The sequence below is a fragment of the Equus asinus genome, chromosome 5 (assembly GCF_041296235.1).
Source record: "Equus asinus isolate D_3611 breed Donkey chromosome 5, EquAss-T2T_v2, whole genome shotgun sequence".
NCBI lineage: Eukaryota > Metazoa > Chordata > Mammalia > Perissodactyla > Equidae > Equus > Equus asinus.
Window position 1 is genome coordinate 100415580 of NC_091794.1, and position 20459 is coordinate 100436038.

Consider the following 20459-nt stretch of genomic DNA (forward strand, 5'->3'; position numbering starts at 1 on the left):
CTTCTTTTGTGATTTTTATTCCCATTGGATGCATGAGAAAACCAAGGCTCAGAGAGGTGAAGCGACCCGCTCAGGGACCCACAGCAGGGAGGCTGGGCCAGGGCTATTTTTGTGATCCTGCAGCTGCCTCTGGATGTAGGAGCTGCGGGACCAGAGTTCAGATGGAAGCGAGTGTCTAGGACGCCATCCTTGTGTTGTGGGCAGGAGTTGGGGACAGCAGGACAGGGAAGGGGCTTGCCCCGTCACCCCCTTGTTCCTAGCATGGTGCCGTAGCCAATCGGACCCTCAACAGGGGCAGGGGACAGCCATAAAAGGTGAGGGACGCAGAGTTTGGAAGAAAGTTCCATTCATGGTGCCTGGTTTAACCGTCTGGAAACCAGGTCCCTGTTCTGACTCTGCTCTCAATTTGCTGTGCAACAAGGAACAAGTCTCTTCCCCTCTCTGGGCCTGAGTTTCTCCATCTATAAAACAAGGTGTTGCACTAGACCAGTGGCTCTCAACTCGGGTGGCCATCAAATGACCAGGACAGCTTTCCCAAAAAGCTGCTCCCCTCAAATGTCCCAAATTGAGACAGTGCCCAAGTGCACATGCTGTGCGAAAGCATCTGGGTATCTCTGGGGCACACCCTTCCGCCCTCCTGACTCATGGGTCTTTCCATCGCCCACAGCCTGCACTGAATCCCCCTTCCAGGACCATGCCAGGATGGCGCTGCAACCCAGCCACACCAGCAGTGCCCCCCAGTGAAGCACAGAGAGGGGAACTGCCTGCCCTGGTCACACAGCAAGCTGGGCAGGGACTGAAGTGGCAGACCCCAGCCCTGCCTGTTCTCCCAAAGAGACCGCCCAGCCAGGAGAGAAAGTTCCCTAATCAGAGGAGAGGAGAGGAGGGGAATCATTTGTCACCAGATAAGCAATATCAGCTTATCTCTGAAGACCAATAACCACAGCCCGGGGCTCTGACTCCAGGCGTAAACAGAGCCTCCCCGCCCCGGCCCCTCAGCCGGAGCGGCCTCAGACAGGACAGGAGGGCAGACCCGCTCCTCCCTCGGACAAAGCCCTGTGTCACCAGTCCCCTCTATTGATAGGGACAGGAGTTTTGACTTCCTCCCTGCGATGCCCACATGCCCAGAGTCCGGAGCTCGAAGGGTCCTCACCTCTGCATCATCCCTGAGGCTCCTGCTTGGAACCCCAAGGCTCCATGGAACACAGTTTGAAAACCACTAGGCTGATCGCACCCTGCCATTGTTCAGACAAAGGGGCAAGGACCAGAGAAATTAAGCGGCTTGTCCACAGTTACACAGCAGTTAGTGCTAAAGTGGGGGCCTCTCCACAGGGCCACTCACAGGAGGATCTGAGTTCCAGCCTCAGCCGCCATCCTGCAGTGGCTTTCCCCCGGGGTGCTATTTTTCTTGCTACTGAAAGGACTCGGCCCAGCAAGAACAGACCCTTCAGAGGGCCAAGTCTGCAGCATCCGTCAAGTCTCAAGACCCCAGCAGGTGCTCATGGGTGCTGGGAGTGTGGGTGGTAGTGGGGGGTCCTGGCTTGAGCCACTGCCTCCCCTGGGCTGAGGATCGAGGCTTCGTGAAGAGGGGGGTAGGGTGCTGGGGGCTGTGATTGCCCCGATGGGGCAAAAAGAAGAGCTGGATTTGCGCCCTTCAGGCTTCTTAGGGTGAAGGCATCAGGGTCCTATAGACCCTATTGGGAGAGAACTCTCTTTTCCCTACTTCTTTATGCTAATCTCGCTGTGCCTCAGTTTCCCCCTCTGTGAAGCGGAACTTAAAAGCATGTATCTCAAAGGGCGATGGACTGCACGGATGTGAAGGGCCATATTTTCCCGTGCCCTCACGCCACGCCTTCCAAATTCCTGGAAGTAAGACATCAACCAGCTTATGTGGCTCCTCCACCAGCACAAACGCCCTCCGACCCTTTCCCTCCTTTGGGCTCACTCGTGCCATGCCCTCTGGACCCCAGCTTTCCCATCTGTAAAGTGACCAGATGACCACTAATGCCTGCTCAACTCCAACTCATCCAGTCTCAGCCTGGAGACGAATCCAAGGTCCCTCTAAGCGACCTAGGGCAGCCACCCCTCTTCCCTCCCTCCTTCCAATGTCAGTCTGGGGCAGCGCCTCCCAAACGCCACTCAGCCTCTGCTCTCCACTCCCACGCGCCTCTGTCCCGCTCCCGTGTCACAGCATTAGCCTCCTCGCTGGTCTCTCACACCTTCCAGTATGTCTCTGCTCAGGCCATCCGTCCCCGGCCAGGTCCCCTTCCTGGCTCCCCACTGCCCTTGGGATTAGTCCTAACTCCTCAACTCAGCCTGGAGGAGCCCATGACGACCTGGACTCTGGGGGTCTCACCCCCAGCAGAGCCCACACAAAGACGGCTTAATCAGCAGCCATGGGATGAAGGATGAAGAGCCAGGCTGCCTTCAAAGCACTTCCAAGTTACTCCACCCTATTTCGAGGGGATGGAGGGCAGCATGGCTGGTGGGGGGGATATGACTGGGAGCCTGTGTTTCCACCATCTCCTTCACTCACCAATGGTGCTCACGCCCACCCCGCCAGCCAAAGCTGCCCAGCCTCTACCTGGGAGGGGACAGAACTCACCAGGGGAGGAAAGTCCCTCCACACATCTAACAGTATCTGTTGGGCCCCAAGAACTGGCTTGGTTTCTGTCTTCCTCCCCCCACCTTCTGTTGAATGAGGAGCTGCCCACAGGGCCACCTCTTCCTTTCAGAGGAGAAAGGACACTATTCGCTGGCACATGGCTGAACATCTGTCCCCACCCCACCCCAGCCCAATATGGTGACCACTTAGAGATTTACAGCCCCTACTATTTCTCAAGTCGTGAGGGAGCGGCCTCTACACTCAAAGACGCCTTGGGGGGGGGGGGGGGAAGGGAGTGGAGAGTAACACTTAGCCTCCTCCCAATTTCCCATGTGCTTTATGTAATTATATCGTCGACTCTTTCCCTGCGCACTTTGAAGTCGTCATCGATGGCACCACCTTGCAGATGGGGACACTGAGGCTCTTGGGGCGCCTCACTCAAAGTTACCCAAATATTTTCGGCTGGGGGCAGCTCCTTCTCCTTCAGCCCTCTGTCGCCCCCTACTCAGGCATCTCCTCTGGAGCATCTCAGGGGAGTGGCCTCTGCCCGCCAGACCTCACTCATCACAGACCCGCATGGTGGCCACAGCTGGGGATGACTTCTGGAGACCTCTGGACCCAACTCCCCGGTCGCACAGGAGAGAAAGGGAAGGCCAGAGCCGGCCGCGTGCCCAAGCCACGCAGCACTTATCGACAGACACGCCTGCTTCAAGGGCTAGAACTTTCCCCTTTCCTCCGGCACCCCCTCCCAAGAAAGCCACGACTCCAGGCTCCTCCGCGCCGCCCCCCATCGTGGGCCGCCGGGGGCAGCTGACCCAGCAGAAGCTCGGGGGATGAAGCCCTCCACCGGGGCCTGGCTTCCCCTGGCCCGGAGCTCGGGTTTTGTTGTGGGGTTTTGTGCGTCCTGTTTTGTTCCGTCTCCCCGCCCCCTCCCGTCCCCTCCCCTCCCCCGCCCGGCTCCCAGCGTGCCCGCTCTTGACTTCATCCACTAAGTCAATAGCCCCGGCGCGGGCGGCCCGGCTCCCCCCGCTCTGCGCCGCCCCCCGGTTTTCTTCTCGGGATAATGGGGGCTCTTTGTGGCCTAATCAGCCTCCTGAGGGGCCGGGAGGCCGGGAGCGCTTCCCCCGCGGCCGTCGGTGAAAATGAAAGCGGGATTAGGCCAGGGCCTCGGCCCACACCATAGTAAAGCGCCACCAGGCATTCGCCCCTTCAAAGCCCCTTTCGGGCGTTTGGTTACTTTATTTCTAAAGTTGTTTGTATTTCTAAAGTGGCCATTGAGGCGCGAGCGGGGACTGCGGCCCGAGAGGCGGGGGCGGCCGGGGAGGAGCAGGAACTCTGGGAGCCTCCCTCCCCCCTCCTCGGACCCGCTGACCAGCTTCCTAAGAGCTTTCCGGGCCCTCATTTCCTCCGGGCCCTCATTTCCTCCGGCCCCAGGAGCTGAGGAGGGGCTCCTATCCTCGTAATCAGATAGGGAAATTGAGGCTCGGGCACAGGAAGTCACTGAGCTGAGGCTCCACACCAGAAGATGCGCTCCCAGGACTCAAACCTACACGCAGCCAGGAGGGGATAAAGGGTTTTTTTTTTAAGGGGGAGACGCAAAGGGGCCTCGACAGCGGTAGTCGTCCGTGGCGCACAGGTCTGCGCGCAGCAGCTAAACCTCTTCGCGTCCCCCGAACCGGCCATCGAAGGGAAAGTCCCAACCGGAACACAATTCGACCCATTTATTAAAGGATGTCCCAGAGCCTCTTTTCTTAGGGGTTCACTCCTAGCGCCTCCAATAACCCCCAGAAATGCCCGCGCAATAACTCAGGACCTTTCCCCATCGTCAAAGATGGGAGGGGCGGGCAGAGATTTTGAATTCTGACATTTGCAGACAGCTGGACGAGGAGAATAGAGAAAAGGGTATGGGCAGGGGTGGGGTGGGGTCAAAAAGCGGAAGAATACGTTTCTCCCAGCTGCGCCCCTTCTCCCACACACATATATTGGAGGGTTTTTTTTTTTTTTTTTTTCTGTCGGACTTTTTGACTCTCGGAAGAGTGAAGCCGAGCTCAAGAAGTCCAGGCCAGGAGGAAACCTGAAAGGATGAGGCGCGGGGAGAGGGCCCAGCGCCGGGTCGTCGGGGGCTGGGAAGCGCCGGGTGGGGCCCTGCGTCTGGACCTGCAGCGGGAGTTGGGTCCGTGGTTACAAAAGCCCGCGGAAGATAAGGGAACTTCTGCAGGCTTCCACCGGATAGAGTTCCAGAAGGTTCCTTAGGACTCCCCCGGGGCCCCTGCCAAACCCGAAGTTGTTGCTGTGGAGACAAACTCCAGCTTGAATCTGATCTTCGTGTCTATGCAGCCCAGATAAATCCGGTGCCGACTTCCAGGACAAGTTTCCAGGGAATCAGAAGGCTGGATCTCAGACCCACAACCTCCATGCAAAAGTATACACAACACACCACCCAAACACACATCCGTCCCACAAACTTCGCTCCACCTTCCCCAGTCACCTAGAGACCCGTGGCCGGAATTGAACCCGCAGCCTCCGTGGGCCCTCTCCACCTGCCACCAGGCCGAGGCTGGGGATCGTGGAGAGGGCCCCGCGGAAAGGCGGCCGTCCACTCGGCTGGGGCTCCTCGGAGTCTGGGTCCCACGGAAAGGACCCGGGAAAAGTTCTGGGCACAGTTTTTGGAGTTATTTCTCGCGCCTGACGCCCCACCCCTTTTTCTGTCGTGTCTGGGGGCCTCTTTGATCTGCGGTCTTCTTGCGCCTTCAGACAAAGAGCGCAATGAGGGCGAGAGGCTCCGGAGCCCGGAGCCCGGGTTGGGCAGCTCCTCCCTCCTGCTCCGGCTCTAAGCCAGGTGCTCCGAGAGACCCTAGCCAACGCCTGCGACTCCCCAGGTCAGGTTGGGGGCTGCCTGCCAAATTCAGTCCGGCCCCAAACACATCCTGCTGTTGTGCTGACACACAGATCTGCCCAAACACACACACTCCCCCCCCCCACCACCACACACAATATTCACAAACACCCAGACACACACAGGCAGCCTGGCGAGGAGGCGGGTGCACAGGCAGGTCCAGGTAAGCACGCGCACAAACGCACGCGCGGAGGCACCTCTGCTGAGTGTGGGCTCGTCTCCTGTCTCAACCACTTGGCTCAGAACTCCTTGGAGGCAGGGACCCTCTCGACGTCGCAGGTACTCCCGGCACTTACCCACTGCCTGGCATGTAGTAGGTACTCACATTTTTTACAGAATGAATGAAGAAATTCACCCGCTGAGAAAATTTTAATTTTTTCCCTTCCTTGTCCTTTTCTTTCTTTTCCTTTTGTGGGACAGACAAAAGGGGAGCATAGCATTTGCGCTTATCTCTGCCTATAACAACCTCAGAAAGGATTCTTCCAACAACCAAAGGCGGGGTGGACTCAACCCCTTCTGTTTTGGTGAACCCGCTGAATCCCAGCCACTGGACTACCTGGGAACTAGCCTCTGTTTGAGAAAGGGGAGGAAGCACCAAGGGCCAGACAGAGGGCAGGGCAGGCTCTCAGCCTCACCCCCCCCCCCCCACCCACCCACCCATCTCCTCATTTTGGGCTCCAGCTCCTGGAATCAGATGCCCACTAGAGAATACCAGAGTCACTGGGAAACATGCACATGTGAAGTTCTTAATGGGGTGTGGCCTCTAGAAGCCGGAAGACCCCTTTATTCTGTCTGCAAAATTCTGCCTGAATGAACCTGTGTGAATGGCCAGTTTCTTAGATTTTATCCGATTCTCAAGGGGGCCCAGGGTCCCCCAAAAGGATAAGAATATTTGCCTTGGTTCAATTATCTGATTTTCCATTGGGAGAAAACTGAGACCCAGAGAGGTTGAGCGAGTTGTCCCAGAATAACACTGCCAGTGAGCTGAGGGCAGGATGTACGTGAGAACTCTTACTTTCCGGGCCATCACAATGCGCTTTGCCCCTCCCGCATTCCTCCTGCCTCGCACAGCTGGGTTCAAATGGAGACAGGCGGAGCAGGCCATGTGAGGAGGGAAGCGCCACTCAGGGAACTGGCGGGTGTGCTCTGGACCCAGAGTAGCAGGAAGCCTTGAGCTCTCCCGGTGTTGCAACCTCACCCTTACTCACCCTCCAGTCGGCAGCGTCCGACGCCGGGGAGTGGGGATGGTGGCCTGTGCGCCATCCTTTCCCAAAGCTGAGAACTTAGAAGGGGCGGCTGCTACAACCCGAAGGAGGCAAGTATCAGTCCTCCACCAGTGAAACCCGGACTGGCCTGTTTATTTAGCGACGCTCTGAATAAGGGTTCCCCGCCCCCCTTGCTCCTAGTCCCAACAGAGCCAGTCGCGCGGGCCGGCCCCTTCCCAGCGCCCAGGGTCGGAGCGCGCAGCCCGGGCCCCCGCCTCGAGGTCGGCCTCCCGCCCGCCCCGCCGGCCCGACTCGCTCGCCTCTAATTAAGCGGCGAGATCGCAGCGAGCCGCCGGGCCGCGCTGTAATATGATGAACTGCCTTTGTGCCACTGTCACCGAAAGCGCTTCTGATAAGGGGAAGCAGCGGAGGATCAAAAGGACAACAGCGGCTCGCCCGCCTCCCGCCGCCGCCCGGCTTTGCGCGCTCGCCCTCTCCGCCCGCGCTCTCCCGCGGGCTGTCTCTGGTCCCGCGGTCTCTCCCGATCTGCCTGTCCCAGGCCAGCCTTTCGGTGACTCTGCGTCTCTTTGTCTTTCTTCCTACTGCTGCGCGCCTCCCTCGGTCCCCCCGCATTTCTCAGCGTCCTGAGACGCTCTAGGCAGGTTCTCGCATCCCGCGCCACGTCTTCCTCACTCTGAATTTTCTCTCGCGCGCGCGCTCTCGCTCCTGACGCTCTCCTCCTCCTTTCCGACTCTCTCTAGTCCCACCTCTGTGGCTGTGTGTGTCCCGGGCCTCTGCCATCCCTCCCTTGGTCTCGACCCAGGCTCAGGCCCAGTGTAGCCTCGACCAACTCTTAGCTGACCCGCATTCTCGGGGAAATTGGACCAATTCGTCCGCAGCAGGTCTGGAGAGCTCCCCGGCCGGTGCAACGCACCCTCACTCAGCCGCGAACCAAGGGCCAGGCACGAGCGCCCCGGGAGCCCTGGAATGCCCTCGGGGCGTCTTCGGAGCGTGACTTGGGGCGCACACAATTTCCCCCTTATCCCTCCCAAGGCTGCCGAGACCCGACACGCTTTTCCTCTCCGGCCCCCCCACCCCTGGGCTTGAGTTCCAAGTGCAGCCGACCCCTTTTCGCCTCTCCTTCTCTACACCCCTTCCTTTGGCCCCCACCTCCCCTTTGCCCTCGACCCCTTCTCTTCCTCCTCCAAGTCCCTCCTCTTCGCATGCTCCCTGTCCGCCCTGCGCTCACCCCGGACTGCTTCCTCGCCTCCGCCCCCCACCTTTGTTTGAAGTTTTGGAGAGATCTCTCTACTAATGGCAAAGTTTCCCCCTTAGGTCACCGTTCTGCCTTGATTCGATTTGGGAAGGCGAGTTCCCTCCCTCCCCCTGCCCGACCCCAGCCGGGGCCAATCGTTCCAGAGCAGGTCAGAAAGCGCTGACCCCATTTCCACCTTTTCCTCTTTCAGCCAGAGTTGGGGGGAGTCGGGGGCGGGGGAGGGGGGAGCGGGGTGGGGGGGGGTGAAGCGGAGGGAAGCTGTAGGACTGCAAAAACGGAGAGGGCATCCCAACCTTGCAATCCCCTCTCATCTCCATCCCCAACTGGGTTTCCTAATTACCTCATTAGTCTGGGGTGGCAGAGGGAGAAGAGCTATTTTTCTGGAATTCCTGGAATGTGCCTCCCCTTAGTCATGGCCTTCAAGGCCCCAAAGCCCCTGGAGAACCTCCCTTTGGGGTTTCTCTTCTGTGCTCTTAATAGGGAGAAGTCTTCCCCTCACCAGGCACTGCCTCTTCTGTGGCGGGAGTTCTGTCTGGCTTCAGACGGTGAGCTTCCAGGGCCAGAGCCGGGGGTCTTGTACATCTCATGTGGGTATCCTTAGGCACCCATTAAATGAAGCCCCATCAACTTGGCTGATGATACTAAATAGGAAGTCCAGAGAGGCGACCTGGAAGGAAATCTCATTTGCTCAGCCCTCTCTCCTAAAAAAATATATGTTTTTATTTAATATTATTTATATAAAATGTAGTGTGTGACAACTATCATTTTCAGAAAGACATTCTTAAAAAAAAAAAAACAAATAATCATCTTACTGCTTTAAGGCTACTGTTATATGTGCTTTTAAATCCTTCCATGTAAATTCCACTGAAAAATTTGGAAAGCTGGGAAAGGGGAGGGGGCGGCGGGGGTGGGGGGAGGTTAATCCGGGTTTAACGCTGCGATGCCGTCTTAGGACCAGGGTTAGCCTGATTGCGTTATCTCTTCCCCACATTTGAGACGCCCATATTTCACCCAGCCAAATAGCTTGGAGAGCAGCGCAGATGGCTGCCGTGGTCGCGCCTCAGGAAAAGGTGTTATTAATATCTAAATAACTTCCCAATACTGTCTGGTAAATCTCCTCTCCACCATTCCAAGTGATGAATTCGTTTGAAGTCTTCCCCCAGCCTCATCTTTTCAATGTCTCTCTCTCTCTTCTCTCTTCTTCTTAGCCAGGCTTATTTCAAACTGGTAAATATCTAATTCCTTTAACGGCTGTGCCGTGCACACGAGTCTTTTAGGTACAAACGTCTCGAAACAGCCAGTGTGCGGCGGTGCGTGCCCGGAGGTGAACCTGAAACCCGCAGGCCTTCGCAGTGGGGGACCCCACCCTGTTTAGAAATGCGCTAGGGAGCCTGGGCTGCGCGCGGGAACCTCAATCAGGGAGCCGAGCCCTTCCCTCGCGCGCCCCGGGACCCTCTCCTGACTCCCTGTGGTGTCCCAAAGGCACCCGCCCCCCCCCCCCACTCCCCCACCCGCCACCCGGCGCAGCTCTTCGGCGGCTCCCGTCCCCCCCCACCCCACCCCCAGCGCTCCAACAGCTTCCCTTGCTCTCTGGGGCGGGTAATTACCCTCCGCTCGCCTGTTCTCCCTTGTTTAAAGTTTGTTTTCTAAATGTCTTCTATTAGATTATGTTCGTTCATTCCCCCTCCAACCTTATCTCCTTCTGTCTCTTCTCTCCTTGCCCGTCACACTCGATTTAGGCACGAGTTTATCTGGCAAACAGTTTGCCGACTTTGTTTATTTACCGCGGGTTCTGGGGCTGCGAGCGCGCGCGCGCCAGTGTTAGTCTTTGTAATAGTTATCTCATTGTTGTTCTTCGTTAGTCTCCGCTCCCTCCTCCCCCTCTCTCTTCTACGGCTGGGGGGATGGAGGGAAGAAAGGGGGAGTCTTGTCAGCCCAGTGTGGGCTCGCCCCCTCGCCGGGAGCCCCCTCCGCCGGAATACTCCCCCCTGCACACCCCCTCTCCTCTTACCCCATCCCCCCATCGCCCGGGAGCGGCGGAGCCCGGCCCCCTCCCTCCTCCCTCCGGTCTCGCTGAATATCCACCAGCTAACGCTGCCTAAAGCCGGGGAATTGCCTGACACCCTCCCATCTTCCTCCGAGCCCCCATTATGCGAAGCTGATCCCACTCTGAACAGCCTCAAATCCCGCCTGGACCCGGTTTGATTAGATTGCCAACCCGGGGTAATCCTTTGATTTGGTGGAGTGTCAATTACCTTTCTCTAAACACACATTTACAGAGGCGGGAACTTGTTGGTTTAAATCAATGCAGATTGTTTCTTGATAAATGGACTATCTTCGTCCCCTCCCTCGCTCCCTCTTCCAAGGCCCCTCTCCCTCTGCGCCCCCTCCTCTTCCCATTCGCGTTTTAGCCTATCCGGTAAACAATGCCCCTTCCAGGTGTGAAGCCGGAAAAAAAAAAAAAAAAAAAACGATGTGGGCTGAGGGGAGCTTGCCCCCCTTCCCCTATTCATTCGCTCCCCCGGAGCCTAATTAAATTTGGCAGGTCCTTGTACACACAATCAAAACAGCTTCCTCCAGTGTAGCAAACGACCGAAAACCGCATTAGCAGCTATCGCTGCTGCCAAATTAAATTGTTTCCCACCTCCTTTTACAAGTGTCTAAAACCGACACTTCGGGCTCTCCCCGCCTTTCCGAGCCCCTACGTCGTTTCTCACTCCACACCTGTAAGTTTGCTGCTTTAAAAATAAATTAAGGAAAAATGCAAAGAAATACACATCTGCCTTGCACACACCCCACTCGGCCCCGACCTCAGACGGGCTTTCACACCCGGGATGTCAGCAAATTCTCCGATGGACTTTGACATGAGCACTCCCTACGCCCCCCCCCCCAAGAGGAAAATGCACAGCCTTCGTCTGCATTTTAATCTCATGACTTTTTTTTCCTTATTTCATATTAATTGTGACCCCGCTGGGCTTTCCACTCTGGAGACCAAAGTGGATCCCCTCTGGTCTGCTCAGTTTCAGCCTAAGTTTGCGCATTATCAGACGCATGAGGCTTTGGCGCTCTTATTGTTTATTTCTGTTGTTACTGCTTTTACTATTACTGCTTATTTCTTCGCACTCCCTCCAGCTCCCACAGAGGAATGGTGTGGCTCTTTGCAAACCAGGATCAAATTTCCCACAAGAGTCTCCCTGGACTCAGGTTGGGAAGATCTTTTTTCTTTCTTTCTTTCTTTTTTTTTTTTTTTTGTCTCTTCTCAAATCCTCTCCCGGTTGTGTCTGTGGCCTGTCTCTCCCCTGATCCTCGGAGCAGGGGTGAGGCGGAGAGAGCCCAAACGGACCAGGGCACAGAACGGTCCATTTCCCTCTCCAGGTGAGCAGAGCAGGGCTGGAGCCCCTATCCACAGCGGTCTGAGAATTCTCACAACCAACAATCCTAATAACTCAGCCTTAACAAGGATAAGAGCAAAAAAAAAAAAAAAAAAAAAAAAAATACGAACAGCCTCATGAATATCAGCCCAAGGGGAGCAGGAGTGAGCTGTTCAGAGATGAAAGTGCAAAGAAATAAAAGCTCAATTTAATCTGCTTTAAAACCCTTCAACTTAACGTTTGTGCTTCAAACTCTGAGAGTGAGGACTGATTGCGGATAAATAGTTTCTTACCATGCCTGGAAGCTATTACACCCCTCTCCAACACAGTTTGCTATTCAGCGGTCCCAGTTTTCATTACCAGCTCTAATAAGTCTTAACATTATTAAATGCCAAGCGGACGATAGGAAAAAACGGACTCCGGGAGGGATCCCTCTTTAGCGCTTAAAGAGGAGAGCTCTTAAACCCCTTCTTCGGTGGCTCCCCGCCATGAGAGGGGCAACCCCCGGAGAAAGCATTTGTCAAGAGCAAGAAGCCAAAACAAAGTTGGGGGGTGCGCCCCTCCCCCTGCTCTGCCCATGGGGCTTCTGTGCGTCTCCCCACCTGGACAGCTGGGGTGGAGGCTGGGAGGTCTTCCCACCTTTAACATGACCATAAAACTGATGTCGGGGGCCTGGGAGAGAGAGGAGAGGTTCCAACTGAGTGGTTCACGGGGATGCCCTCCAACTGGCCCAGGTACTCCAGTCAGGAGCTGATAGATTTGTCCACAGATGGACAGACAACCCTCTTTAAGCCCCAGTGTCGCCAGCCCATTCACACCCATCTACAATCACACTGCACACCCACTTGGAATCCCACTTGCACAGGAGATGACCCACAGCACTAGGATTCAAAGGCCTGTGGGCCGACAGTCACACCAAGAGACACACGGGCTTACTCGGCCATCCAGCTCACAGTCACAATGCCCAACGTGTCACTCAAAATCTGCGGGGCTTTCGGGACACCAGGCCAGCCGCTTGCCTTTCATTTCTGCAGCTCCTCTCCAGACAGCGCCTGTGCTCTCTGCCTCCCCATCTGGAAAACCCAGGCTCCTCCTTAATCCCTTGGAGACCCTGAGCTTCCTGGTTCCGCGGCCCGGCCGGCCGGGCAAACCTCTGTCCAGCGAAGCGGCCTGTTAGCTGGTTTCTTAAGCCCAGAGGACCCCAAAGCCTCCGAACTCCCTTGAATCAAACGGATCCCAAACCACATAATGTGTCCATCGTCTTCTCTCCCTTCTTTCTCAAAGGAAATTTATCTACTGTGCTTCCTCATAGACTGACACACACAGACACACACCCCCCTAAATCTCTCCAAGTAAAACCAAACCTCCTTCCACTTCCCCGGGCGATCTCTCAGAAGCAGTGCCTGCTGTGCAGTATTTGGCCAGGAAAGATTATTCAAGTTTGATGTCCCCCCAGCCTACAGAAAAGTCCCGCTAAGTCTTTTTCCAGCACAAACTGCAATAAGGACTGGGTCCCCCCACAGGGGTGCCAGGGCCCTGGGCTGCCTCAGCCAAGCCAGGGGCTACTTGGCAGCGCCGGGCGGCTCCACTTCAGACCCCAGGCCCCTCGGCAGGCCCGGCACAGCAGGGTGCCAGGCACAGCTCTGCTCTCTTTCTTCCCTCGTCCTTTTGTCCCTGGCAGGACTGGTCTCCACTTGGGGCCCTGAATGTCAATAGCCCACCCCCTCCGCAGCTCCAGGCTGCTCTCACGGCTGCCCCTGCCACCCCCACCCCCCCCCCCTTCCCCTCGGACCGGGCCTGTGGGGGCGGAGCCTGGCTGTCTTGGGAAGCGGGCTTTGTCTGTGAAGTTCATCTTCAAGGTTGGGAGAGACTACTGAAAGCTGGAGAGACCTGGGCTAAGGAGTTCACGGCAGGCAGGGAGAGAGGGGCTTGGGGAAACCTCTGGAAGGAAACCAACAAAACGTGCTCTTTACAAGTTTCCAGGGTCGGGGCATTCTCCCACTTTTTCTAAGCCACCGGGCTGCAGGTTCATATGGCCACTGTCTTTCCTGTCTGCCTGCCGCCTCCCCGCGTGGGTGCTGGGGACTCCCTGCTTCTCCGCATCATCTCTGTGACTCTGGGTCCCCCGCTTCTCTTTCTCCCCACGTCCCCACTTAACGCACACTCCTCAAGTCTCAAAGAGAGCTGCAGAGAGGAGGGGGTAATGCGGAAAGACTTTCCCTTCTCTCAAAACTTCGCCCGTCAATAAACGAAAGCACAGCCCCTTTTTCCCGGCGTGCAGGCGCTTGAAAGATGAACGCCTTCCCCAGCTCCTCTCGAGAGAAAGCGAGACTCTGGGCTCAGACTTCAGCCCACGCGGCAGCCGCGCGGAAAGTGGAGAGAGGGCGTGCGGAGCCCCCATCTCTCTCCCGGATTGCAATCTCCGACGCTGGGATCTGGGGCCCTGGCCTCGCCTCCCCGCCACGACGGAGGAAAGCAGCTGGGCACTGCGCGCATCTGGTCCCCTCGGTGCTGCCTCGGTTCTGGCCCCGCCAACGCGGGGCTGAGACTTAGGCGGCGGCCCACGCGGCCCTCGCTAATTTTTATTGATTGCAGCGGTCAGTCAACTGTCAGGAGGGGTTTCAAGGGACCGTTTAGAGAGCGTGTGCGGGGCTGGTTAACAAATTCATTTAGGGAGCCGCAGGCCGGCTCCTCCTTCCTCGCCCCCCGCCCCCTTGCCCAAGTTTCCTATAAATAATAGATCGACACCCGGACTAGCAGCCAAAACTCGGCTCCGTCTGCGCGCAGGGGTGGCGCAGTCAGTGGCGCACTGGGCGCTAACCTCTCCCGGGACGCAGAGCCCATCTGCGCCCCGGCCCCGCGCCCCGCCCGGCCCGGGGGGCACCGAGAGGGCGCTCTCCGCGAACCCTGAGAGGCCCCGGCTGCCCCCGCGGGCTGCGAGTTCTCCTCCTACAGTTCTGTCCGCCAGTCAGAGGTGGCGGAAGCGAACCTCTGGCCCGCAACTCAGCGCGCGGAAAGGCGGGCGTCGCAGGCCCCAGGGCGGCTCCTTACCTTTGTCGCCCAGGATGCCATCGATGCTGTGCTTGGCTTTCTTCTCGCCGTCGTCCTCCTTCTTGTCCGCTTCGTCCTCCTCCTCTTTCTTCCCGAACTTGATTCTGAGCACGCGGCTAATCGAACTCACTAAACCTCAGAAATTCAAAGGCAAAAGAGCGAGTATAAGTTGTTGGAACCGGGAGCGCGGGCGGCCTGGGCCCCGGGAGAAAGTCAGGAAGCCCGCCTCACACACACACACACACACACACACACACACACACACACACGGCAAGGGGATTCACACCCTTTGCCCCCCTCTCAGCCCCCCATTTAAGATTTACATCTACTCTGGGGCACAAGTGCAGTCGCCCACATGGGGAAGTTCCCACCTGAGGCTCTCAGATGGTGGAGAGACTATGGCAGAGGCACCACCTGGTGCACTCCTATACACATCCTTGCACACACTTGTGCCTTACATTATCACATACCCTAGATGCTCACATACTCACTTCCCCAGGCCCTCCCTGGAGGCCCTCCATCCCCTGGGGAGGCCATCCCCACCCCCTAGGTGTGCTGCCCAGCCCTGCATGCCTGAACGCCCTTGCACACGCGCGCACACACACCCCAGGCCACTTTCCCTGTCACAGGCAGCACGGTTCAGGGCCTCCACATTTGGGACCCACTGGGGGCTGATGGCAGCAACGGAATAGAAATGATGGCTTGGACAAGGGGGTCCAGAGAGTCCACGGAGATCACCCTTCCTAAGACAGACCCATCTCTCTAGGTCGCTTCTCTGAGAAAGCTCCGAGGGAGCTTCTCTTGTCACCCAACCTTAAGGATAACTTTTTGCTCCTTCCTTCCTCCCTCCCTTCTGTCCTTCCTTCCTTCTCCCCCCTTTCCTTCTTTCCTAACTTCCTCTCTTTCCTGTCCTCCTTCCCTCTTTCCATCTTCCTTTCGGTTTTGATTCCTACCTGTGGTCTCACTCTCTGCACTCCCTTTTCCTCCCAACTTTTCTCAAGTTGCCTGGCATCCATCACCTCGCCTCCTCTCCACCTCCAGCCCCACACAGCCGCAGCCCTGGCCAGACCCCGGCAGGCTCCGCTGGCTCAGCTGCCTTCTCACCTGAGGGCACGGTGCTCCGGTCGCAGTGCCCGTCCTTCAGCAGCCGGTCTCGGATCTCCCAGCTGAACATGCCCGGGTTTTCCCTCTTGTACTCCTCGATCTTTTTCTCCACATCGGGAGTCGCCACCTGCTTCAGAGGGGGAGGTGGGAGAGTAGGAGTGGAAAGATGGGGTGGGGGAGGGAGAGACTTTTAATATCAACCTCCCAAGAGCCCCTGGCCAAGCTGGTGGCTCTGGTCACCATGCTCTCCTTCTGAGATTGGCTTTATCCTTTCCAGAAACCTGTTCCTGGCTCCCAGGAAGGCAGCTGGGGTTGGGGAGAATAGGGCAGTGGTAGGTAATAAAATAGAAGCTTAATCTGGACCTCCAGGACCCCCCACACTATTTCAGGCAAGACTGAGGGAAGATATTCCCTGATCTGGGCTGGTGATAGGGGCTCAGAAGAGATATAGGGACAGCCCAGGAATGACTGACTGGCCTCAAAGTCTTGGGCAATCTGGACCTCAGTTATCCCCATCCCTGAGAAATTCAGGTAAGGGGGGGGGGCACCTGAGGTGGGGACACTCTCCCACTGTTCTTTCCATTGGAAACATACAGACCCCCGGTGCTACTGGGGGACACGGGCGGGGTAGTGAGCCGGCCTTCAGCAGGATCCCCCAACCATAGGAAGACTGACTGCCCGCTCTGCGGCAAAGACACTCACTCTGGGCTTGCTGCCGCCGATGGCCCCAGGCCGGATGGACCCCGTCTCCTGATAGCGACAGAGAATCTTGGAGACGCAGCCGTGAGACACACGCAGCTGGCGGGAGATGACACAGGGCCGAATACCGTGGTGGGCCATCTCTACTATCTTGTGGCGGATGTGGTTAGGCAGGGGTCGCCCGTTGATGAAGACCCCGCCAAGCTGATTGACCCGGCCTTGGCCAAGCGGGGTGGACACTGGAGAAAGGGGGGAGATGAGGAAAGAGAGGGGCACAGGGTGAGGATGAGATGCTGGGTGCACCCCTTGACTCTGATGTTGTTTGAGCCCCAAGACCCCGACAGTGGATCTCCGAGTTCCCTACATTTGGAACGGTGGCAGTTCAGAGGTCAGGAAAAAACTGTCATGAAGCCGAGGGAGGGTCCCGCAGAGATGGAGACAGGGGTCACTATTGGCTGCGAGAGTCCCCCCAGATGCTGTGTCCCCCGGTCCTGCCATACTAGGGGGGATGAGGACACACCTGGGAGATATGAATGTGTCTGAGATGAAGAGGGAGAGAGACAGAGGTGAAAGGGCAGAGCCACAAGGCTGGTGGAGCCTGGAGACTCTGGGACCGATGGCTCTCTGTCCCCCAGGATGTGGCTTGGGCTGCCGGACCCTCTGCCTCTTAGAGAGGCCAATAACAGGTGAGATGAGGCCCATCGGGTCAGCTCCATGCTCTAAGTGGTCAAGACTGATCCCCTTCATTGGGGGCCAGAAGGACCGGGCTGATTAAGAATATTTACATCCCTGGTCTGGGCAGTGGAACTGTCCTGCCCATAATTGAACAGTCGAGGGACCGGCGAGATAATGCTGTTGGCTGCTGCCTCTGGGGGCACGTGGCTGTCCCTTGAGGGACCCCCTTGCTTCCAACCCCTCTCAAAGTTCTAATTTCGTTTTGGGACAATTTGGGGACACACTGCATTGTCGGCAAGCTCCTAAATCAAATACCCGTTTGGCCTCAAAAATCCATGAAGCGTCCCTGCAGGGTCAGGGTGGCTGGTACACAGTGGGCCAGAGTCCCCGGCTGCGGGTGACTTTGGGAACCAGGGAGACAGGCACCGCTGGTGTGTGCGGGGGGAGGACAGAACGCCTCCGGAGCCTTAATGCAAAGCCTACACCATTTCCTCACAGAAGGTTGGGGGACACCCGGTGCACTAATCCGGCCTCGATCCCCCCAATTTGGGGACTCGGCGGCTGCGGAGATCTGGCAGATTAGAACGATTTCACAGCGCCCGAGCGGAGGGAGCTGCCGGCATAATTGGAAAGGAGGAGGCGAGAAGGGGCTCCGGCGGCAGAGCCTTTCCTACCGCCTCCTCCCTCGCTCTCGCGGTCCCCCCACCTCTGCCTGTAAAAGTGGGTGCCTGAAGCCACCCTCGGATTTAATCAGAAATCGTGCGTCGCCAAGTCAGAGTCACTCGGTCTCCGTGGCGGGATATGCCATTAGCGCTCGAGAGCTCTCGAGCGCCCAACTTTATATTCAAGAGCCTCTTTAGCGACCAGCGCTCGGCTCTCCTCAGTATTCTGCGTCATGTTGGGCAAATATTGTTCTAATCCGCCGCGCGTCTTCGGCCGCCTGTTTTACTTGCATTCGCTACAGCAGAGAGCTCGGCAAATCCCCGGGCTCGGGCGCTCTCCCGCCTGCGTGGCTGCTCGCGCGCACTTGATCACGGAGCCACTCTCCGCGCCTCTGTCCAATTCAGGGACCCGCGCCGTCTCGCTGCCGGAGGGGCCCCCGCTCCCCAGACCGCAAGCCTCCCCCCCTCCATCCCTGCCTTGCCTTCTCTCCCCTTCCTCACGCACAAGAGGCTCAAACAATTACAAGAAGAGTAATTAAGAAAATAAAAGTGGCGCCTCTCTCTAACCACTTCTCCGTGACAGCCTGGGCTCCCTACCGCCAGAAGCCCAATGATCCCTCAGTTGACAGGTTGAAGGCCTTCCATTAGTTTAAAAATAAATCAAAACAAAAACGCAGGAAAGATCTCCGCGGTGTGCGCTCCCAGCCCTGTCTGGAGCCGGGACCGTTCACCGCCCATCCTCCCCGCTCACGCCGGGGCTGGATATTTGGGGAGGACACATCACAAAATCAATATTTTCCCCTTGTCCGGGTACTGTGGCGCCCTCCCGCCGTCCTGAGGTTCTCGCCCGGGAGATTTCCAGAGTTCGGAAGCCCGAGAGAAAAGTTTGCGGGAAAAATTCGTTACTGTGTATTCTTTCAAATGAGTCTGTTTCCAGAGCCCAGAGCAGGAGCTGCTGAGCGTTGCTTTGGAAGAAGCGGAGAGCCTTCCGAGTTTAGACATATAAAATATCACACATTGTTGGTATTTCGAAATAAAAGGGATTAGACAACCCTCCTGGGAGTGGAAGGAACAATTCAAAACAGGAGTAGAAAGCCCGAAGCCGGCGGACGCAGGGATCGGAGAAGGGGTCAGGAGAAAAGTAGCTGAAAATAGTGGAAAGAGCTGAATTTCACTACGAGCCGGATCCCCCCCGCACGGAGGTCAGCCCCGCGGGTGCAGGCCGGAGCCGGCGACCCGGGAAGCCGAGGCCGCGGGTCAGTGAAACCCACGCAGAAACGGACAAGTGTCGGTCCCGGAGACTTCCTGGATCCGGCGCCCGGACTTGGACCCAGAAGAGAGCGGGACCCCCTGCTGCCGCTGGCGCCGCCAGCACCCCCCGGAGATCGCCGCCTCTCCGAGGAGCTCGAGCTCCCCAGGGGTGGAGGCGAGGCGGCCCGGCGCTCTTACCTTCCAGAGGGAATCCGGTGCGGGGGTAGTTCTGGCCGGGCGCCGGCCGCATCATCCTCGGAACGGTGCCGGGAAGGGCCGCCATGCCTGCGCACGCCGGGGACGGATCCAGAGTCGGCCAAAATCGCTTCCCGTCCGCTCCCTTTACCCCTGCTGCGATCTCTTTCTTTCCTCCTTCTTCTTCTTCTTTTTTTTTTCTGAACCCTCTTCCCCCCTCCCCTCCACACACACTCCCTGCCCCAGTCCCCCACCCCCGGCTGCAGTCAAACGCGTCCAGAAGCTGGGGAGGGGGCGAGATGGGGGCGGAGGTTGGGGGGGAGGGAAGGTGGCGACAAGGAAGTTCAAACAAACAAACACACCAACCCCAAGTCCGCCTCTGCCCGCTCCGATCCGTCAGAAGTTGTGCTGGCGGATGCTGCGGGCAGAGCCGGGAGACGAGGCCGGGCAGCGGAGCGGGGCTGGGGGGACGCGGCCAGAGTCAGGGCCCCCCGCCTCGGACTGGCGAGCGACGCGCTAGCTCTCGCGCTCCGGGCCAAAGTTTCTGAGCCGAGAGGCTGCCGCGTGGATTTCTTTTTCGTATTTATTTATATATTTATGCCCTCGCTCTCGCCCCCCTCCCTCCCGCTGGTCTGCGCTCTCCTCCCCGCGCCTTCTTTCTCCAGAGCACACTCGCTACGCCCTGACACACGGGCTTCCACACCCCCGCCCCCCAGCAGACTTGGGGAGGGCAGAAGGGGCCTTTTGGGTTTCGGGGATCGAGGGGAGGCGACAGGGGGTGACAGGGCCGGGAAGAGAAGAGGGAAAGCGAGGGGACCAGTGATCCGCTGCGTAAGTTGTCCAAAAGTGCTCCACAGGAGCACGGAGAGGAGGAGGAGGAGGAGGAGGAGGCAGCGAACAGATCTGATAGGTGCGGACTTTTCTTTTATTCATGAGGAGGGAAGGGGGCCAGAGCGGAAGGGAGCTGAGGACCAATAACGAAAAGAAATCGCCAACGAATATTTTTTTTTTCTCTTTTCTAATCCTCGGCTCGACCTCGTTTTTTGGGGGAGAATTTGAACTGCCCGTTAAAACAGAGGAAGCAGAGGCCGAGGGGTTGGGGGAGGGGGAGGAGAGGAGGGGACCAACTTTGTCCAAGTGTCTTCCTTTGACGAATGGGCCCGATCTGCGGCGTCCCCAGCCCCCGGTGGCCCACGGCCCCTCTCGGCGTCCCGGCTGCACGGGAATGCCCGTCCTGGGTCGCTGGCTCCTCCGGGGCTCTCCTTTCCTCCGGCCTCCCAGGGTCAGAGTCCGCTGTCTTCTCTCTCATCTCGCTCACACGTTCTGAAACGGTGGCGAGTGGGCCCCACGGAGAAACGGCCTAAGGTGACTTCAAGGGAGTTTGTGATTTTCTCTGCGGAATAGGGTCTGAGCCCCGGGGACCGGTGGATGCCCGGCCTCCCGCAGCTCTGCGAAGCCCAGAGTGACCG

At 57.8% G+C, this 20459-nt stretch overlaps 1 protein-coding gene across 8 annotated transcripts in view; it reads right to left on the minus strand.

Moving 5' to 3' along the window:
* The window catches only part of PAX7 (paired box 7), a 100622-nt gene extending 80811 nt beyond the window's left edge, over positions 1 to 19811 (minus strand). The window contains exons 1-5 of one of the 8 annotated variants that reach the window (XM_070510904.1): positions 19357 to 19810; positions 18994 to 19080; positions 16211 to 16446; positions 15509 to 15638; positions 14405 to 14539 (exon numbers count right to left, since the gene is read on the minus strand). In XM_070510904.1, the coding sequence (XP_070367005.1) occupies positions 14405 to 14539; positions 15509 to 15638; positions 16211 to 16446; positions 18994 to 19078 (586 nt within the window). In that variant the 5' untranslated portion in view covers positions 19079 to 19080; positions 19357 to 19810. Of the gene's footprint in view, positions 1 to 14404; positions 14540 to 15508; positions 15639 to 16210; positions 16447 to 18993 lie in introns of all 8 variants that reach the window. The other 7 variants (XM_070510905.1, XM_070510907.1, XM_070510903.1 and 4 more) reach the window with 7 other exon arrangements.
* Positions 19812 to 20459: the final 648 nt, after the last annotated feature.